The sequence below is a fragment of the Strigops habroptila genome, chromosome 2 (assembly GCF_004027225.2).
Source record: "Strigops habroptila isolate Jane chromosome 2, bStrHab1.2.pri, whole genome shotgun sequence".
Taxonomy (NCBI): Eukaryota; Metazoa; Chordata; class Aves; order Psittaciformes; family Psittacidae; genus Strigops; species Strigops habroptila.
Genome location: NC_044278.2, coordinates 15,778,189 through 15,799,016, shown reverse-complemented (window position 1 = coordinate 15,799,016; position 20,828 = coordinate 15,778,189). Strand labels below are relative to the sequence as shown.

The following is a 20,828-nucleotide window of genomic DNA, read 5'->3' as shown; positions in this document are numbered from 1 at the left end:
CTCTCTGCTGAACTTCCACACAGCGGACACAAAAGGTAAAAACAAAACAAACCAACCCTTAGTTGTAGAGCAAACTATGGTAGCTTTTTTTTTAGTCAGGGTCTTATGATGACCTCGTAAATGGAGTGGACAGGGCTGTAGCTCCCTCTTGTTAATAGCTCTTCTGTTCTTGTGATTTCATCACGTGGCAGTGAATATGTAAGGACACTGCCATATGCAGATCACAACATATTCAGCCCTTCTAACTCCTGCTGCTTTAACTGACATACAAACAGCAATCTCTACAATGCAGAACCTAGAAGCAGGCAGGAGAAACAAGTGCAGCTTATGTGGGTCACAGTAACGAGTTTTATGTTTAGACTTTCATTGTTGTTTCCTCCAGTCCAGACCCTCTTAACTTCTGCCTGCTACTTCACTGCACTTAGCCCAAGGGCATGAGCACATATTCAAGCTGGTGATCACCCCCTAATGAAGATTAGTGTCCCTGCAGCTGAGAGCAGTTGCCTGCAAGTGCTCAAAGATGTCAAGGTCAGAGGGGACTTTGATGACCCAGCAAAAACATCAGGAACATCTCTGAAAAAGAAGTTTGAACAGGGGACTGTGCAATTTAGTGAACAGGAGTCAGTGCAATCCTTGGTCAGTTGTATTCATGGTTAACAGCCCTCACTGGTGGTTCATCTCAACCGGTTTGTCTGTGCTTATCTGTGATTTTTATTCTAAACACCAGATTTTCTTTGTAAGTTATCTAGTTTTGCACCGCCCTGCCTCTGCTGGCACTTACAATTTCCTTTGTCTCGATGAGGAGCCTGCCAATACCAGAGCTATGTAATTCAAACACTAAAAATACTTTTGTATATCTTTTCCTTGTAAAATTAGCTGGACTAATTTCCTTGACACTCCCTGTCAAGTATGTTTTTTCAGTACTTGAATTAACCTCTGTAGGTCTTTTGGGTAATCTACTTAGTAAAATTTTTGGTGGGTGAGGGATGACAACAGCAATGCCAGTCAATTCTAGGGCGTGGAATGTTGAGCTGCCCCATAACCCCTGAACAAAGAAACTGAAACCCCAAATTCAAAAGACTGAGTGAAAGAACTTGTTTAACACTTAGAAGTGCAAATAATCTGTTTAATAGTAAGTTAGTTCAAGGTACTTGCTTTAAAAAAAAATAAATCTGTTCTGCTCCTTAACAGTTTGAAGTTGTATGTGCTTGCTGTAGCCTGTCACTGCCTGGATGATAACATCACATGACTCTGAGACCTGATCAAGTAGGGATAAAAGTGGCATAGGTGGACTGAATGTCCTGTTGAAGACTTTTTGGTGCAAATAATGATGCCAAAAAAAGTTCAAGTTTCTTTTGATTTTTTTTTTTTCCCCCCTCAGCTATTTTGTTCTGCTTTTGTACTTAGAAGATGATTGGAGACATAGAAATGAGATGAAAGGTCAAGCCTGAAAGGGACGGGCATGGATAGGTTTTTGAAAGACAGAGGAGGGAAGATAAAGAGTTAAATTTCCAGCACTGGCTTTCTTACAGGGTATCAAAGATACTCTCTGCTTAATTGCAAGGAAAATGCAACTGTGGAGAGGCAGGAAAAGTAGATTACATTAGCATCTTATATGGAAATTTATTTGTTGCAAACACTGAGGCTAGGCTGGCATGAGGCTTGTGGAGGCCCTGGGCATGGTGCTTCCTGGGGAAAACACTGCAGTCCTGCATACATGAGTGAGATATCTTTGGTTTGCTTGCACTAAACAGTAGCCTCATTTCAGCTGGGCATCCCTTGTGGCAACTGGCTGCTAAGAATGTGTAAGAAGAGCGATGTTTTCCTGTTTGCCTTCCACATGGCACACAGAGAACAGGGTATGCATTAATCATAACGGGTTCTGGGGGTCTTAGCCTCGTGGACCAATGCTTTTGAACAGCACTTTTTATTAGCTGAAGTCTTGAACTTATAAATTTAATTTTTGTTCATTTTCAGCAGGGCACCCATTAAGGACCATGTGAAGTGTGATTTGCAGGGAGGAGCACAGACACATTCACCAATAAAGCACTTCGATTTGGCTTGTCAAATTCTGCTCAATTCAAATAGGCCTGACCTATATAAGCACACATGACTGAGCACTCTGGTAGATGTGAGTTCGCACATCAGCACCCCTCATCACCTGAAAAGCTCAAACACTGCTTTTGCTTGGCTGAAGCACTGCCATGACTTGACTTCTGTAGAGGCTGCTATCATAGGCTTCAGTGCTAGCTTAACTGGGTCAACCTCATTACTGTAGAAACTCTATCTTTTTTTTTTTATATGTTATTTATTTTATTTGAAATGCAGCAGGCTTCAGAGTGCTGTGATTCTTTTAACAAGCCATACTTAATGTAGTAGTATGATTCATATACTCTGTGTCAGTATTATTTTTCTTGCTCCCTGCTACACATAGCTGTCCATACAAGCAAGAGAAAAAATGAGAGTAAAATTAGTGGCCCCAAAAGGCGACAAGTGGCACTAGACCATAACCTGATGGAATAGCAGGGCTTGTCTGCCTTTAAAATGCCACAGACTGATAAATGGATACTGTGCCAAAAAGATGTGCTCACTTAGCCTTTTTATTTTAATTTTAATTGATGGGGATACAAATAACTAAGCTGTTCTCAGTCCACATATGCGAGGCAAAATAGCTCCATTACTGCTCAGGGAAGCTGCTAGGCAGGGCAGCCAGCTGCTGTATTTCAGATGAGATGCTCTGTCAACGGCAGTTTTATGTCATGTCTGGATATTTGAAGACAGTTCAATTGGCTGTAATATCCAAGATGATTTTGTGTGTTACATCAGAGGCCTCTGGTGCATAGTCCAGCATTGTCAGGAATTGGAAATTAAGTAAGAGCTCAAGGAGAAGAAAAATAAATATGAGCACTGTGATTCGAAGCTGAATCTCCAGATAACAAAGATCTTGAAAGCAAGCAGCATGGTATTCACCCAGTGGAGGAGGAGGAAGAAGTTCAAATTTGATACTGAAACAGATATTATTAGACAATTATTAATAATTTAGTATTTCATAATCAATTGCAGCCCATTTCCCTACTTGGGTAAAAGCCTCATTTCAATTTGCTCACAATTTTGGCTTCCAAAAAAAAAATAAAAATTAAAGAAATGGTTATTGTGTGCTGGTTTTGTCTCCTGTGATGGAAGACCAAAATGTTAATGACTTGCCTGCGTGTATGCAGATCTTTGCATGCTATTAATAGCATACCAGTCATTATTAGTATGTGCTTAACAAAGGTACAGGTATTCGACCTTCAATTCAGGTTCAAAATGAAGCTGAATTACAAATTCAGCTGGGTTCTTGAGAAGGACAGCCAAAACCTTTTCTTACTCTGTTGGAAGTAATCTTGGCTGTAATTTGAAGAAATTATTCAAGAGATAAAATATGCAATCATATAGCATTAGTCTTTGTCAGGTGTGAAGAAAATTGATTGACTCCAGAATATTTATGAATGCTTTCTCAAATGTTATCATGAATCAGCACTTAAACACTTGTTTAGTGTTCACAGACATGTTAAGACCTGTGCTTTACCAGAGTTTTGATGAAAGAAAGAGATACAAGTAAAAGGCAAGAGAATTCTTACAGGTACTAAAATGAGGTTTTAGTAGAAATCACTTTGCACTGTGTATGCACTATTCTTCCTTCCATGTTTTTCTACAACTTGTTAGACATTCCTGCTTAGCAAAGGGAGATCCTGAGATACAAGCAGACTCTGCCACTTTCGCTGTGCAGTTTGGAAAAAGTGTCATGCTGAGGTTATAGCCCTCTAGAGTACCCTGATGAGTTAGTAGGCTGATGCTGGCAAGCTGGTTCTAGGCTTCTACCAGTTAAAGGAGCAAGGAAGACTGCTTCTGAACTGATCATGAGGGCAGCTTTGGTCAGAAGAGAAAGATTTCTATTAGAGAGGATTTTGTAGATGACAAGTTTGATAAAATAATTGCCTCTTTTCTATCTGTACTCAGTGGAGAAAGTATGATTCATCTTCTTTGATTGCTTTTTTTGTCACCATTATGTATAGACTGAGTTTAGAAAACAAACTTGGATTGATATGCCTAACTTCTAGATAGGCTGAGAGAGGTGAGATGAACCCTTCTGCTCTCCTAGCATAGCACTAGGTTTGTGCAGCACAAAATGAACTTTTTCCTCTTACAGAGCTGAATTGCTGGTATCCCCAGGTTCCTCCATATCTGTGGAATATAGGCAGGCAACTCAGCTGTGGCTTGAGGCTGTCAAGTCAATCTGCTGCAGACTTTCCTTTAATCAGGGACTCTGGAGGAGAGGGAAGAGCACATATTAAGCTAACAAGCTGCCCCTGGTTGTGTGATGGTCTTAGAGAGGTGGGAGACAAACAGTCAGACTGCAAAACGTGTGCATGAGAAAGCTACAGTCCTAAGAGAGAATGATGTGAGTAAAACCAAGCATCACTGTCATTGTGTGAATAAACTGAGAAGTCTGTGATTTGAGATAGTGAGTTTTGTAGTAGTAGGAAAGCATGAAGAGGTAGAACTGGTCTGGAAGCCATGAATGGCAAGAAAATAGGATGCTTCTGAAAATTAACCAACATAGGTGTTATGTTGATATGGGTCAGAAAGAGTTGAGTTGTGTTTTGATATGCATTACTTGCAGCAGACAAAATCAAGCTGCTTAATGCCAGCCAGTTCATGTGTATGGAGTAAGGGTTTAAAGCCAATAGCCCTTTCAGGTGGACCTATGTGAAAGCACGTTTCTCCACAGAGCTCAGAAATGGAATAACTAGGTTATGCTAACTTTTCAAGCTGACTTGGAATGACTGATATCAGAGGAACATGAGGGAGCAAGCCTATGGTTTGCATTGGCTTAAGTTTTGGGGTTTTTTTTTTGTCTTCAGACTTTTTTTATATAAGGAATATGCAATTAATGAAACAGAAGGAAACGGCACTGCTGACTTACATAAGATGACTTTATTTCTAATGTGTTTCATGTTTGTTTTCAGTTTGCCAACCTCTTTATTCTTAGCTTTACTTGGAAACAGAATGCACTTATCTTGGGAAAATAACCCCTCAAGTCTTAATCTTTCTTTTTAAAAAGAGGAGGGGGGAAGTAAGTACCAGGTACTGCAACATTGTTGTGGGTTAGCCATGGCTATCACTCAGACTCCCACCCAGCTGCTCAGTCCCTTCCTCCCTTCCTCAGCAGGACTGGGGGAGAAAATGGGAAGAACAAGGAGATAAAAATAATGGTTTGAGACGAAGACGGAGATTATCTGCCAATTTCTGTCACAGGCAAAACAGACTCAACTTGGGGAAAATTGACTTAATTTGTTGTCAGTTAAAATTAAAATGTAACTACTAATTTGAGTAGTGGAAAACAAAAAGGCAAACATGGAAACAACTCTGTTCCTTTCCCCTTTCTGAGGCTCAGCTTCATTTCTTCACATACCACTCCTCTACTTGCCCACCCCCCTCCAACCCCTGAACCCGGAGTAGCACAGTGTGGATGGGGGGTTTATGATCACTATACAATGGTTTCTCTCTGATGGTCCTTTTTCACTCTTTTCGTTTATTTTAGCATGGGCTTTCTGTGGACCACAGTCTTTCAGGAATATCCATCTGCTCCAGTGTGGTTTCCTACATGGACTGCAGCATAGATCTCCGTCCTGGCACCTGGAGAACCTCCTCCTCCTCCATAATTTTATTTTTTGCTTCATTTACTTATTTCTTCAAGCAGCCCACATACACCTTAGATATGTGAAAGGTGCATAACAAAGTTATTTACCTCGTTGAAGGAATGGAAATAACTTTCATGTCAGCCTTTCTGTATAATCTAGAGAAAATGGCATATAATTTTTGCACCAGGTTTAAAGCGCACATTTAACACTCTACCTTTCAATTGAATCTTGTTGCTACTTCAGTTTAACACCATGGTTACTTTTATATTCTCAGGAGAAAATGTGAAGTTAGATAGCTGAAGAAAAGTGAAATCTGGAGATAATTGTGCTTCCACAGAACATAGAGGATTTCTTGAATAAACATGCAAAAGATTTGATACTAACAAAGGAAAGTATTTTTATGTACAATGCTCTTTTAATCTATGGACCAGCTTTTGAAATACCATTTGTATTATAGTGACTCCCTGTGCACAGATAGTGGAAGGCTTTGGGAATTACATAAACACTTTAGGAGACCATGTAATCTCCCCAAAACTAAGTTTAATTAAAAAAAAAAAAAGTGGGACTTGGAAGCAATTATATATATAGTAATATGGAATAAATTAATAGATCTTCCTATGCTACTAAAACATTAATAAGACCCTGAGCTGAAAGTATTGCTTCACATGGTTAAAATATGGTATAGAACTGGTTGCTGTTCTAGAAAAAATAACAAAAAATGATTGAGGACATAAATACTGTGCTTCAGGGAATAGCCAAAGACTAACACACAGAAAAGAAATATCTTAGTTTACAAGTACATTGTCTAACTGTAGGACTTTTTGCCTTGTAGTTTAAGCAATCTGTTGCTCGTTACACGAACATAGTTCGCGCCTGCAGCTCATACCTGCTATGAGGTCTGACTACATCCTTTCTATTCTTAGTTTTTATGATCTTTAGGCTAGGTTTTTTATCTTCAAAGATAAACTAATAGAAGGATGGTTTGGGTTTTTTAATAAAAAGTTGGCATTTCTTCAGTGCCATTTCTGACGTTGACCCAGGGAAGGCATTGAGATTGTTAATCACTTAAAAGTAAAGACAGCTCTATAGTTAGCATCCATTGAGGAAAGTACTGTTTTACATCCTCTATAAATATTTAATTACCAAAGAAAATAGGATGGAACTGTTATGGTACAAGTGACTTCCCGCACCTGATTACAAAAAAGATTATTGGTTTGAAGCCTGACCTATTTTAAAAATATGAAATATTTTTTAAAAACTGGAGCAGTTTTTTTCTCATTTACAATAAATAACAAAAGTCAAGTGCTAACAGGGATGTTACAAAATTCTGGAAAAGGGTCAAAGTGCTGTTCTTGGTTTGCAGTTATCTGCTATTTACAGTACTTGTACTCAAGGTGTTTACATTTCCCTTCTTTTAGTTGTATGATTTTGCTCTCATATTTACGTTTTACTTGCTTATTTTCTTGTTCATGGCAACAGATTTTGTGAAGTTTTACTGATATATACATTTTAGTAGTGTGATTTTGTTTTAACAAGTGGGAGCCTATTTTAGCTTTAAAAGACTATGAAAAACCTATTTTATTCAGTCTGACTTGATGTCTAAAGTTACATGATAGCATCCTTCTAATATTCACAAAGGAGCAATAGGGCAGATGAGATTACAACTGGAAACTTATCAAAGTAAATTGATGCCTCTTTTGGTCCTGACGTTGTTAGCTGTCTTCAGCTTCAGAAGTGGAAGTAGTGCCTGAGAAAAGGTGTAAGGCTTTTTTGCAGCTTGGACAAGCACTAACATTAGTTCTGCTGGTATGGACAAAAAAAAAGATCACCCACCAGCTAAAACTGAAGATGAACTAAGCGTAAGTGGGTGACTTCAGCATTCTTGATTTCATATGCTTCTTGATACTATTAGATCTTTTATGATCTATTTCTCAAGTATTAAACTTAACATCACAGTTAAATTTGGTATAGTTTTCTGTTTTGTAACTCAGTCTGAAAATGTTCAGAATATGTTTGATTGCTAGTAACATGTATTTTCAGGCAATTGAAATAATGGGCATGTCAGTGTGACAATATGAAAAGCTTATATTAGTGAAGTGGGTTTAAAAAAAAAAAGAAAAAAATATTCTTGACAAGAAAGGCAACATTAAAGGTAAAGTGTTTTCTTTTTCCCTGAGAAAATACAGAAGGGAACTCTTGCATGAGCGTTAACTCGTGACAAAGAAGCAATAAATAATTTAGTGTGTGGTGATAGTCACATTGCAACATTAGCTGGAAACCAATTATAGAATACAAGAACTGAGTTACAGTAGAGAAGAAAGCTGAGTTAAGAATTCAAAGAAGGGAACATCTTAACTTTGCCTTTGTTTTGCTTACTATAAAATGTTTATGGTAAACTAATATAACCTAGGGAAATACTTAAAATGTAGTGCATAGCATTCAGTATTCCTATGAACCCTGTATAACTGAGAACTTTGTTGTGCAAGCCTTCATACTTGCACAGCATACTTGCACTTCCTGAAGTGCATTTTCTTCTGTTTTTTCAAAGTAAGGTTAGAATTGCAGTGGATGCAATGAAGACAGTAGTTGTTTCAAAAACATATTTATAGTCTTTAATGATCCTTGAGAGGATATAATTTTTAAGAATAAATCTGTCCGGTTAGGTCTACAGCTACAAACAAAAAGCATGGGAAAACTTAAACCTCAAATAGTCTTGGGGGGAATCTTAATCCAAGTGGCCCAAATTTCAGATGCAGAACTGAGCATTCATTGAGCTGTCTCAAGCTGTCCTACTGAACACCTAGGTATATAAGGGAACTCTACATGACAGAGCAGGGTTTTAAACAAACGAATAGGCAATTTGGTTTTCATACTTAAACAAAATTGTACTCAATAAGGTCTTTAAAAAGATGGGCAACTTAAGTCATTCTTGAGAGCATGCAAAAAAAAAATGCAGTTAACTACATAAACAGAAGATAGGACTCTGAAATCTTCCAGTTCAGCATTTTCATGTTTTGTTTGAGGAAATTATAAAACGTATGACTGGGTCTTATTACTCCTTTCATTATGACTTATTACTAATTTTTCTTCTCATCTTTCAACATCCTCAACTCTGAGATCAAAGATTGCTAGCCATTGCGTTTGACTGCAGGACTGGCAGCATATATGTGGTGATGTTGCTTATGCCTTCTTTGAGAGGATATACAGATCTCTCTTACTGAAAGCATAACCTAGGGCTTTAAATAGGGCTTTTCATATCAGCAAATCAGAAAAATTTACATTGGTGGGGTCTTATGAAGGTTTTTAAATTTTTAAAAAGGAAACCTAACATCAAAGCCAGTGCAGATTTGCTGGGGCTTTATCCCACTGAGGTTTGAATATCTCTAGGCATGGAGGTTTTCTGACACCTCTGGACGTGGCTCAGGTGTATGGCTCTCATGGTGAAATAAGTTCCCATACCCTGCTCAGTCTAGCTGGAATTTCTGCTGCCGTCATGTATGACTGTTGTGATTGTCTCTTCACTGTGCATCAGTAAGAAAAGCGTGGCTCTGTCTTCTCCATAACCCACTTTAGATAAGGAAATCTACAAATAGATTTACTCACTCTGTCTTTTCTGTGTTGTCTCGAGCTAAACAAACCCAGGGCTCTCAACCGTACATCATATCCTTCAGCCCCTCACCTCTTTGTGGCCTTCCCCTGAAACCGCTCCAGTTTATCAACATCTCTGTTATACTAATGGGCCCAAAACTGGACACAGTACTTCAGATGTGGCTTTACTAGCATTGGGCAGAAGGAAAAAAACACTTATTGCAGATTATTTCACAGCAGCACTTTTGTGAATGGCTAGCAACTACGCTTGTCACTTCCTGGGTGTCAAGCTCCGTCAGCACATAGTTTTTGTAGCCACTATATTAAACTTAGCATACACATTGATAACTCAAAGTACAGTTCTTACCTGGGTACTTCCTGACTTTCATAGTCTTCTCCTTCCTCAAGTGAAGTATAGTCAGTGGAAGTGAAAAGTAAGCCTTGTGTCCACACTTCTAGCCTACAACAAGCCACATGCTCTTGCAGTGTACCTTTTGAGAGGCTTCAAAGGATGTAATGATGGTAAAGAGCCATCCTTATGCAACGGGGACTGACTCTGTTGTATCTGCAAGTGTCTGGAAGAAAATGACTTTTCCTTCTGACTGAAGTTCTAAATTGCTACTAAGTTATAGTTGTATATATGTGGTCACAGGCAAATATATATGAGAATATGTTCTGGTTGTTGGTCAGTCAGTTGCTGTTAGAAATGTTCCACATTTTTTGTTGTCTTTCACAATATTTTAGGTAGCCAACATCTCAGTCCAAATGGTAGCTGCAGAAGATAAGCTGGCAAAGAGGATTCTGGCAAGGAAAAAACATGGCAAATTGAAATTGAAGAAAAAAGATAACTTGCTGTGGAATTTTCAAAACAAAATAATTCTCTTTACCCTCATTCTATTCATTTTAGGAGTTGTAACCTGGACATTACTGTGGCTGTTCATCGGTGAGTTGCTGAAAGCTCATGCCAATTTTATACATCTCTATCCCCACTAGCATTTTCAGCTGGGTTTGAGATTTCACTTGCCTTGAAGGCTGTTTCTAAAATAAACATGGAACTTACTTAAATGGGGCCCGAAACACTTCTGGGTGTCTTTGTTAAGATTTAACAAGTAATTATAAGAGCAGGCATAGCTGCTGGCTTTAGGAAATGTGACTTTTTTTTTTTTTTTTTTTTTTTAATATTATGAAAAATATTTTTTATGTGCTAGCTATTGCACAGACCTGACAGTTCCTATGAGCTTTACTCTTCAGAAACTTTGACTTCCACTGTATTTCTTGGCCTGCTGCAGGCCAGGTAAGTCTTTTTTTTCTAATATAGAACAGATTGATAGAAATTAAAGGGGAGTAAAATACAGAAGTGTCTAATTGGGGAGTAAAAGCTATGTTCTGCTCTTTAGACCCCTAGTGCTAATTCTGCTTAAGATTCCTCACGGATGCTCCAGAATCTGGATGTTGATGTTATCTTCGTTATAGCGGTTCATTTGTATGATGCTATCACGTGTGTAGAGAACAGGTGCTCAATTAACCATATTGTGGTACTCATCTAGAACCATTTGGCTGTGAAAACATCATGTTCTTTCAGTAGTTGTTTCCATTGTTAGGCTGAATATAATAATTTGGTTTAGAATTTAATCAGAAAAAATCTCATTGTTATTAAAAAAAAAAAAAGGTAGGAAAGAAGAGTCTAACCGTCTGCTTTGTATCTTACAGTTCAGGCAGAAAACAAAGACGCCCTGTATTTTGTTGGACTGTTCCGTGTTGCCAACATAGAATTTCTCCCAGAATACAGGCAGAAAGAGTCAAAAGAATTCCTTTCTGTGGCAAAGAACGTGCAGCATGTGGTAAGATGAGTGGGCTGCTTGGCTAGCAAAAATATCAGAGTAACTTTCAGGTGCTGCTGAGTCTGCTGTGGTGTTCTTTTTTGTTCTTTATTTTTTCTCCCCTCTGGAAGACCATGCACAAAGAGTGGCTATCTGGAGATAGGAAGGAACTGACTGCTTTCAGCTTGTTAATCACAAGCTGAGTTTTGAAAAGGTCTGTTTGACTTTTACATTTACTAAAAATTTTACATATTTCCCCCCACAAATCGAGGTCTACGACTAGAACTCTACAAAAGCCCTTCAAAACTTAATTGCCACTCTAGAGATACTAAACCGATCAAGTCTTTTGCATTTAAATTGGTATTTTCTGCCAGTCTTATGCCTTACAGCATCTCTAATTACCCTAGAACTCTCAAACATATTTACATTTATGTTTCCTTCTTATGGTAGGTATTCTAAAGACCATTATTCTTCCCAAACACCTCACATCAGTCAAAACAGAAACAGCACTCTGTTGTAGGCAATTAAGGTTGCTGTACAGTGGGGAGAGAGGAGTGGGAATATTGACTAAAATGCAGTTTGACTTTAAAGACATTTGGTGTAGGGAGGGAAAAGACATTAATGCCAGGAAATGCAGCACTGTCCACATAAGGATTCAAAAAATAGTATGAAAACTGCTAAAAACCCAACCAAACAAAGGTTTTGTCTTCTTATAATATGAATTTGGGTTCCTGTTTTCCTGCACAGGACATGTCTTTACCCTGCTCTCCATGGAACAACTATAAGCTGTTATGAGCCCTGTGTCTTGCTCTTGTCCCAGAGGATCCTGCCATTGTCATACATAGTGGAGAGAGGTGACAGACAGCAGGTGTGAACTGCCAGTGTCACCACCTCCTACTTGAACGTAACTTGGAATTTATTTTTTGTCTGTAAACTTTTGCCTGAACTCACCAATGGATTTTGCATTGCTGAAACTGTGCTTTGTGGTGATGGCACTATTGACTAAAATTGCTAGTAGTGTTAATGGGGGATTTGGGGTTTTGTTTTTCTACTTGAAACCCTTTTGTTCATGGATGCTGGCCCACAGACCCTCAGAGTGGCAGTGGAAGAACCTCTCAAGATAGGCTTCTTTCCCCTTCCATAGCAATAGTAATATAAAAAATCCCTTGTAGCCTAATCTGGAGGAAGATTGAGCTCCCCGATTTATTTAGGCCCTTAAAATAATTGTCATACTTCCTTTGTCAAACACTGAAAGTTAGGGACAAATATTACTGTGATTTTTGCAGCCTTTTCTTCAAAATAATCTGTGTTTTAGTCCCTTGGGCATTTATTTTAACCAGCAGGATGAGGTCTGAACAGCTTGAGGTACCTGCCACCTTGTGGCTTTAAAAGTGTGCCTCCTTGAACAAGAGGAAGGAAGGTTATTGTCACACTGTCACATACACCCAAGCAACTGGTGGAATCAGAAGCTTGTTTTTTCCCCAAGGGCAGTCCTACAGCATTAAATGGGCAGAGGTTTTCCTTCTCCACGTATTTTACACTGTGTTTTGGAAAGAAGTATGTTATTACTAAGCTGTTAGTGAAGAAAATAGTCACAAACTGAATCAAAATGCAAGAAATTCCATATAAACATTAGAAACAACTGTTAAACTGTGAAGGTGATCAAACAGTGAAGCAGTTTCCAGAGCCTGTGGAGTCTCTGTTCTTGAACACATTCAACTGGACATGGCTCTGAGCAACCTGGTGTAGTTGACCCTGCTTTGAGCAGAGGGGTTGGACTAGATGCTCTCCAGATGCCCCTTCTAATCTGTTTTCCTGTGGTTCTGTAAAAAACCTCTGATGTATGCTGTAAACTGCACCTTAGTAGCAACACACAAAACGTTACAAGCACATTCACATTTCCCGAAGACTGGCCTTAATTTTCAGCATCAGGACATGAAAGCCCTCTGTGTTTGAAATTTGCTGGGCAAAGAATGTGCCCCCTTTTGAAAACTCATTTATTTGGAAAAATCATTGCTGTACATGTCAGCTGGCCATGGGCAGAAGATTTGGTGTTTCCTGGGAATATTTGACTTGTTATGGGTACATTGAAGTGCTTGTCTGTTCATGTCTACTGCTCTGCCTAGCTTGGCTGATGTATGTCTGGAAATGTGTGCATATTGCATATTGTTGGTGGGAAAGAGGATATTCCTAGGAAAGCCTAGACTAAGTCTTAACACTTTCTCTTTCAGATGAACTTGGTCTACACAACCTCTTCTTTCTCCAAATTTTATAAGCAGACCACAGTTTCAGAAGTCAGGTAAAACTGTGGTTAATGTAATTGCATTTCTGCGGGGTAGTATATAATGTAAGCCCACAAGAGAAGCCTATTTTTGGTGGTTATGATTTAATCTCTTTGCTATGTACTTGTACTGATAGCAAAATACATTTATAACCCATACCAATTCATTTCACAGAAGTATGGGCAAAACTAGTGTCATATTAAGCAGTTGCTTGTCTGCCAGAAGTACAATCGAAGGTAAACAGAAATGTCCCTAAAGAGGTTTGGTGATGCTTTGGCTGATAGGTCACACAGAAATTTAACCACTTAAACATGTTTTTAGAGCACAGCTCGGTGTTATTGGCTAAGTTGCATATGTTTTCTAAGTAATGTTATTGCCATAAAACTATTTTCTACTGACAGAAGAAGAGGAAAATCTCTATACTGCAATAAAGTACACTTTAATACTATGTATGCCACTAATGCTAGAGGATTAGTTATTCCAATCCTCTTGAAACAAATCCAGTTTTGGTTCAGGAAGAGGAGTTTCTGGGGTACATTTGATTTAAGAGGTCTTTCTCCTCACTAGGAGGTAAAGATTGGGGTGATCATACACGTCCTCTAACGTGTTACCTAAATAGTCTAGGAATCATTTCTTACATACTGTAGTGCACAGTACAGGGTGAAATGCAGAGTGATGCAGTGTTCTGCATTTCTGGAGGTGATAATTTTACTATTTCTGTTTTGATCTTTAGGAGATAATCCAGCTCTAATTCAAGTAGATTTTTTTTTTTTTTTTTTTTTAAGATTAAAAAAAAAAATACATCCAATGTGTCAGAGTTACCACACAAGATGGAAATGAGCCATACACTTCTAAATTTGTACTTCAGAAGCTTGTGCTGAGTCTAGTCTTCAGAAAACTTTCAGCATGATGATAACCTGCAGGACCATTTTATTTCAGTAACAACAACAATGGAGGCCTTCTTGTTCATTTCTGGATCGTGTTTGTGGTACCACAGGCAAAAGGCCAAGTGCTGTGTGAGGATTGTGTGGCTGCCATTTTAAAGGATTCCATTCAGACAAGTATCATTAACCGGACTTCGGTGGGAAGTCTTCAGGGCCTTGCGGTCGACATGGACTCTATTGTATTAAGTGGTTAGTATTAGCACATGCCCATATCCTTGAGGAAACACTTCATTAAACAAACATTTTTATCTTGGAGTAGCAAATTCTATAAATAAACCAAAATCTTTATCTAGCATCTTTTGGTTTCTAATACTAAAACTATTATAGGAAAAAAAAGGGGGAAAAAGGAAAATCAAAACCAGACTTGAGGTCAAATGAAGGTACAAAGTGTCCTTGTGAACAATGATTGCAAAACTTCCTGTATTTGGGGTGCTTATATTCATATTCAGGAGCTAAGCCTGACACTTTGTAGGCAGCTCAGATTTGGGTTAGTGTGTGCCTTTAAAAGTAAAAAAAGATGAAGCATTAAGGTTTCCCTATGGATCAAACTTCAGCTCCTCACTGAAAATGTGATTCTTGCCACCCCTTTATTAAAGATTAAAAAATGGATTATAAAGCTGCCCATTAATTAAGCAACTCCTGTACCATTCCTGTCTCGGGAAGAAATTAGCAATGTGGGATTCAAATATCTGTAGGTGATGTAATTAGCTAGAAATCGCTGTATGACTTTCAGTTCTATGAAGGAAGGACAAACAAGCTGCATTTCAAGGAGTCAGTCTAACCGAAAGATGAGAAAGACTTTGTGTGCCAGGGCGAGAAAATTACCTGGGTACCTCAGTATCAGTCCTTCAATTGAATTTGACTGCTTAATTGACATGTAGTCTCCTCATGCCTCAGGCGCGGAGGTGTCTGCGGAGCTGATGCTTCCAAAGTTGCTTGCAGGATTTGCAGAAATGAAGGGAGCTTGGGTGGCCTCCCTCGTAAGGATAGCTGTTCTGTCCTTTGTGTTTAGTCCTAGGACTAACGTGTGATTGAAATTAACCCTAAATTCTGGATTTTAGGCAAATGAAGAGGCTCACACAACTCTTTTTCTCTGCAGCAGGTCATCGGTCAGATTATTGGTCATCAACGGGAACAGGTAATTCACCGTTTTGGCAGCTTCCTGGCAGAGGAGGAGTGAAGAATAAAGCTTAGTTTTTGTCTTAAACTCAAACATACTGTTCAGCGTTAATTTAAGAAGGTTAAATTCAGCCTTGACATTTATGTCCTGACTTGCTGCAAGACAGACCAGGAGTCTTGCGTGCAAGAAATAAAAAAGAAACTATCTGCCTTTAATCTGACTGGTAAACTTTTTGCATGCACCCAGTGGCATGGTAGGAAATAAACTCAGTCAGTTGTTTACTATTCACTGTGTTGAAGAGATTAACCTTTTCTGCACTGGGTAGTACTGAATTTAAATCTATTTATTGGCTTTTACGCTGAACAGTAGCAATGTTTTTGTCCATCTGTCCATCCTTTATCCTCCTTTATTCCCTCTTCTCCAAGGTTATTGATGAGCTTTTCTTTTGAATGAACTTCCTAACAGAAATTAATTTAAGCAGCTCAGTTTTGCCAAGGTTATGGTTACTTTCATACCTGCTTGGGTTTATATTGGCAGTGAGAAGAGACTTCAAAAGCAGTTTAAAAGTACAGCACATCTTTGTTCACTAGTGTGTGGAATAGGCACCTATTAAAAATGTGCTGCTAGGCTAAGCAATAGGATGGTAATCACCTTTAATACAGACACCTGGTAAGTTTCTGTTGGGCTAGCAGTTGTCAATCAGCTAGGGATGTGTTTGCATTCCTTGCTCACTGACACAGGCTTACTCTTCATCTTTTGAAGTTGCACTGTTCCAGTTTCTTAAGGGCTTTATACCTTTCCAAGTCTGTATTTTTTTATCTTTTGTGAGACAGTAACTTGTTATACTTCTAGCTGTGATTTCCACTTCTGCTATGTTGCAATATTTTAGCTTGCATAATTTCTCAGAATTCAACAACTACTTTTGTCACTGCAGCCTCCAAGTTAAGATCTAGTTCTGTGGTCTACAGTTGGACTTTGGGTCACAGACCCTGGGCCATGGTTTGCAATGCTTAGATTGATATCAGCACAGAATTTATCAGAATTCAAGTCATGTTTGCTACTGCATTCATTTGCTTAAAACCTTTCCTGACTTACACTGCAAAGCATAGCAGTATTGGCCTTTGTCACATTTCCTTACATGCATTTCAATTATATGAAATAATTTTGTGCATTGGTGCTTACTTGCACCACAATTTCATCACTTCCAGGGCAGAAGAATTAGTACAGTCAGATCTTGTGTTTCAGTTTATGCCAGAGTGCAGTCCCTAAAAGAGAAGAAAATAAGAAGGGTGCAACACAAATACTGATGCTGAGGATTTTTTAAGACTCATCTGGTATCTCTCATTCAAAGGGTGAAGGATGACCTTCTGTATTCTAGATGTCTTTCACAGACTTAGTGTCAACCACAGGTGGCAACTGGTATCTATGAGAAGCTTAATGCTGATATGCAATGAAGTTGCAGAGGAACAGCAGCATGGATTGCCACAGGAGTTGAGAAAGTCTTGGTGAAATTTCATTTGTGGGGTTCTTTGAGTGTGTCTTAGGACTATAGAATCTGGTGCATAGGTGAAAGTGTTAATGTAGCAGCATACAAAGGTGCATCACCTGGTGCATATTTTGAGAGTAGTGGAGTTACTTTGGCATGAAGATGTACCCAGTTATTAGTTCAGGCCCAGTACTGGACTGCAGATTTATTAAAGAATGGCTTGGAGAAGGGACTTGTATTCAGCTGAGGTGAGTGACTTGCATTGTCCTGGTATCTGGTTATGCAGGGTTTATTTGGGTAAGGACTGTATCTAGCTTTGCTGTCAAGCTGGTATGCTTGCATTATTTCTAGTTCCAGAGCTAGCTCTCAATTCTTTGAACTGTGCTCCATACCAGCAGTGAGCTTGTCACATTATTAATTACTTAGTAGAAATAATGGTAGTCACATAATTCTAAAGATTATGATCACAGCTGTCTTTGTTAAGGGTGAGTAAATAAGCACAAACAACTATTATGAAAAGAATGTTACTGGGAAGAGATAAGAACAACAAGGAAGTAAGAACAACAATGGCTCAACCAAAGCTTTAAATAGTTATAACTGTAATTCAGTTGAACAGTATGTGACCCTTATAAATTGTTCATAAACATTCATAGCATTAGTTTCAAGATTGTAAATTAGAAGTGGAAGTCAAACAAAGCCTGCCACTTCCTATCTTGATTAACTACTGGTTAAAAGGCCAACATTTAATTTGAGTCAACAACTGATAGTGAACCTTCACAGTACCGTAAAAGGTGTCCCACGATAGTAACTATTTTAGAGACTTGTGTTCTTAATAGGCAGAAATTAATGCAAATATTTACTTTGGATCTTATCCTCCCTAATTTGTATTTTTCCTCCTTCTCACCATTCAAAGAGCTAGTTAAGATTTTTAGATATGACCAAACAAAAAAATCCCTAAGCTTTTTGCTGACTGTGAGCTGCAATGTTGAATTGAAATAAAGACCTCAATATATTTGGCTTGAGCGTCACAATTGTTTCAGTTTAATTGGGAAACTGGATGCAAGTAGGGTAATTTTCTGGTTATTCTTAACTAATCTATGACACATCTTTTTTTGCCCCCCCCCCCTTTTTTTTTTTTTTTATATAATATAAAATTGTTGTGTAGGTTGAGCTGTATATATTTCACACTACTTCCTTTTCTAGCAGTGACTTCTAATGCTGCAAAAGTCTTAAAGACTTAACAGAACAAAGTCCTGACCCGAATTCATTTTGACCCTGCTTTGAACAGGACACTACATTGAACAACAAAAATCCTAGCATCCCTTCCAAACTGAAGGAATTGGTGAATCTGAATTTAGTGGTAGCACTGATAGCCCATTTCACAACACTACATCAAGAACCCAGATGTTTGAACAGTAATCTAAAAAACCCCAGAGTAATACAGACATGTAGCTGGATTTTTATTTTGGTTTTATTTATCATAAATACCATAATATCTGTAGGGGGCGAGCAGTTGATTTATACTTTGGCAGTAGATGAACATTTCCCAGTGAACAATTATTTTATTTAAGTAATTTATCTTCTGGGAGCTCCGCAGAGCTTTGTTAACTGCAAATACCTGTTGTACAAAATGATGGTGCTTTAGTGCAAATACACTGCAAAGACCTAATAGCATTGTTTGCCATACTCTGTAGTTTTATGAATAGACATTTCCTTGACCACAGACTTCTAAGGTGAAAACAGTGAGTGTCATAGATTACTTTGTTTTCAGATTTAGGTATGCTTTCATATGTTTAGTTGAAAATAATTGTATTCATATGCTTTAGTTGAAAATAATTGTATTTTTGTTAATGCCATGTGGATTTAACAGTTTCAGAGTGAGTGTCCAATGCTGAAAATTGTGACATTTTTCACAGGAACAAGTTGTATGTATGATATGTATGCTGATCGTTTACATGAGCGCTTCCCTCTGGATATCCACACTACCTCAGGGTCGACGATCTGCTATTTTAAACTGACTGCATCAGTGGGCCATCTTATTCGTCTTTCGATAGTATCTCTTCACATTGAAGCAGATAACTGCATCACTGACTCTCTAACCATTTATGACTCTCTCATGCCAATCACACATAAGATACTGTACCGGTGAGTACATTTATGTGTGGGTTTTTTGTTTGGTTGGATTTTTTTTCCTGAAGACTTGTCATCTGCATCTTTGGTGTTCTTTGTTTTGTTAAAAACACTTTGATCTTCATGCATTAAGCATATAACACCTGGCAAGTTGTGTCCCACCACCACCACCTCCTCCCACCTTACAAAACTGGAAAAGTTTATGTTGCTAATAAAAGAAACAGTAAAATATTCTTCAAATTCTTCTGTAGTCTTCAACTGGAGCACATCTTCACTCAGTTACAGAACTATGAGAAGTTCACACATTACTGGGTGGAAGTTTCTGTTTCTATCAGGAAACACATGTTAACTAAAAGAAAATGTCAAAATTTCCTCCCCTAAGCAAACTCTTCTTCCATTCTAATATTAGTGTTCTTCATACGGAGACTGAAGTTCTAAAACTAAGTCTCATGATTTTTGGATACTTACCATCACTCACCAGCTCACTGGGTTTTTTTTAGCTGCTTTATTTGAGTAGATTATAGGGTTTTTAAAATCTAGAGTTGAAGCTGTGATGGCTTGAGTGCTGTGGACTATCACTTCCCCAGCCTCCCCTTTAATGATTTAGTATACTTGTTTGGTGATATTTTTGCCTAAAATTCCTGGTAATTAGTTCCACAGGGCTTTATTAGACCAAAAGGTGAAGACAGCACCTCCATCAAGCAGACAAAGAGCTTGGTGGTTTGAGCCCTGAAATCCTTTTCTCTGGCCTGTCAATGGGTGTATAGGCCTCAGAAAAGAGCATTGGCTTTTCAGTCCTCTTTGATAGCTGGCCTTTACTAATCTGAATCACTCACTGGCCTGTCTATAAAACAGCAAATGGTGTTCACTTACTTGTTAGTATCTGTAGAGGGCTGAGGATACCTGTTGGGTAATGCATATAGAATTTTTTTTTAATTTTTTTTTTTTTTTTTTTTAATGTGAGTAGATGATTGGCCTAGGTTCTTTGTTTCTGACTTGAAGAATAACTTGCTTGTCTTTCCCACTCCCCAACAAGCAGCTAAATATGTGGGTCTAGTGAAATAGATTTTCTCTTTCTAGAAGCCTTTCTTTACTATTGGCTTCATTCATTTTTACTTGGAGTGAAGGCTCAAAGTCAGTATTATCTTCTAGAACTAACTATTCCATCTTTGTTTTCATGTTTGCAGTTTTTCTTTTTTGTAAGATGTGACTTTATAATATTGGGTTTCTAACTGGCCTTGTAACAGGTGTTTAAGAGCAAGAAGTTTTTAATCGGCTTTGAAGTAGGTAAGCACTGCAACAGTGCAAAATTCATGCGCAGAATGTGAGCAATGTGTTGGGGTTTTAGTTTGGTATTTGTTTTTTACCAACTGTATGTACTCTCCTTTCTTCCCTCTCAGAGCTTGTGAACCAGCTGATTCACTGGTGTCACTTGTGTCCACAAATAATCTCATGCTGGTAATGTTTAAGGCAGCACAAATAAAGGAACGGAAGGAATTCCATGGCTATCTTGAGGTCATTACACAGGAAAGTAGGTTTATTTGGAAATGTGTTTATTGTATTTTTCTATCTAAGATTCCGAAGTGGCTCTCATGTTCCTGACTATGAATAAATGACTCCTGTATCTCAGTTTCTTTTTTCTACATGTCTGTATCTCTCCTTCCTTTCCTCTGCATTACTAAGTGTCTGCCTTCCTCTTGAGTAATTCAATCTGTTCAGATTAGCTGCTGTTCACTGAAATTCGGAGGTAGAAGGCGGTAACCAGCACTGTCTG

The 20,828-nt window shown here is 38.3% G+C and overlaps 1 protein-coding gene across 3 annotated transcripts in view; it reads left to right on the top strand.

The window, feature by feature from the left end:
- The window catches only part of TMPRSS7 (transmembrane serine protease 7), a 36,254-nt gene continuing 15,426 nt past the window's right edge, over window positions 1-20,828 (top strand). For 2 of the 3 annotated variants that reach the window (XR_003989421.1, XM_030471852.1), the window contains exons 1-7: window positions 10,016-10,215; window positions 10,983-11,113; window positions 13,324-13,391; window positions 14,314-14,507; window positions 15,418-15,456; window positions 18,841-19,069; window positions 20,455-20,585. Coding sequence is in view for 2 of the 3 variants with exons in the window: in XM_030471852.1 (XP_030327712.1) it covers window positions 10,038-10,215; window positions 10,983-11,113; window positions 13,324-13,391; window positions 14,314-14,507; window positions 15,418-15,456; window positions 18,841-19,069; window positions 20,455-20,585 (970 nt within the window). In the remaining variant the exon portion in view is untranslated. Of the gene's footprint in view, window positions 36-10,015; window positions 10,216-10,982; window positions 11,114-13,323; window positions 13,392-14,313; window positions 14,508-15,417; window positions 15,457-18,840; window positions 19,070-20,454; window positions 20,586-20,828 lie in introns of those variants that run through there. The other variant, XM_030471853.1, reaches the window with a different exon arrangement.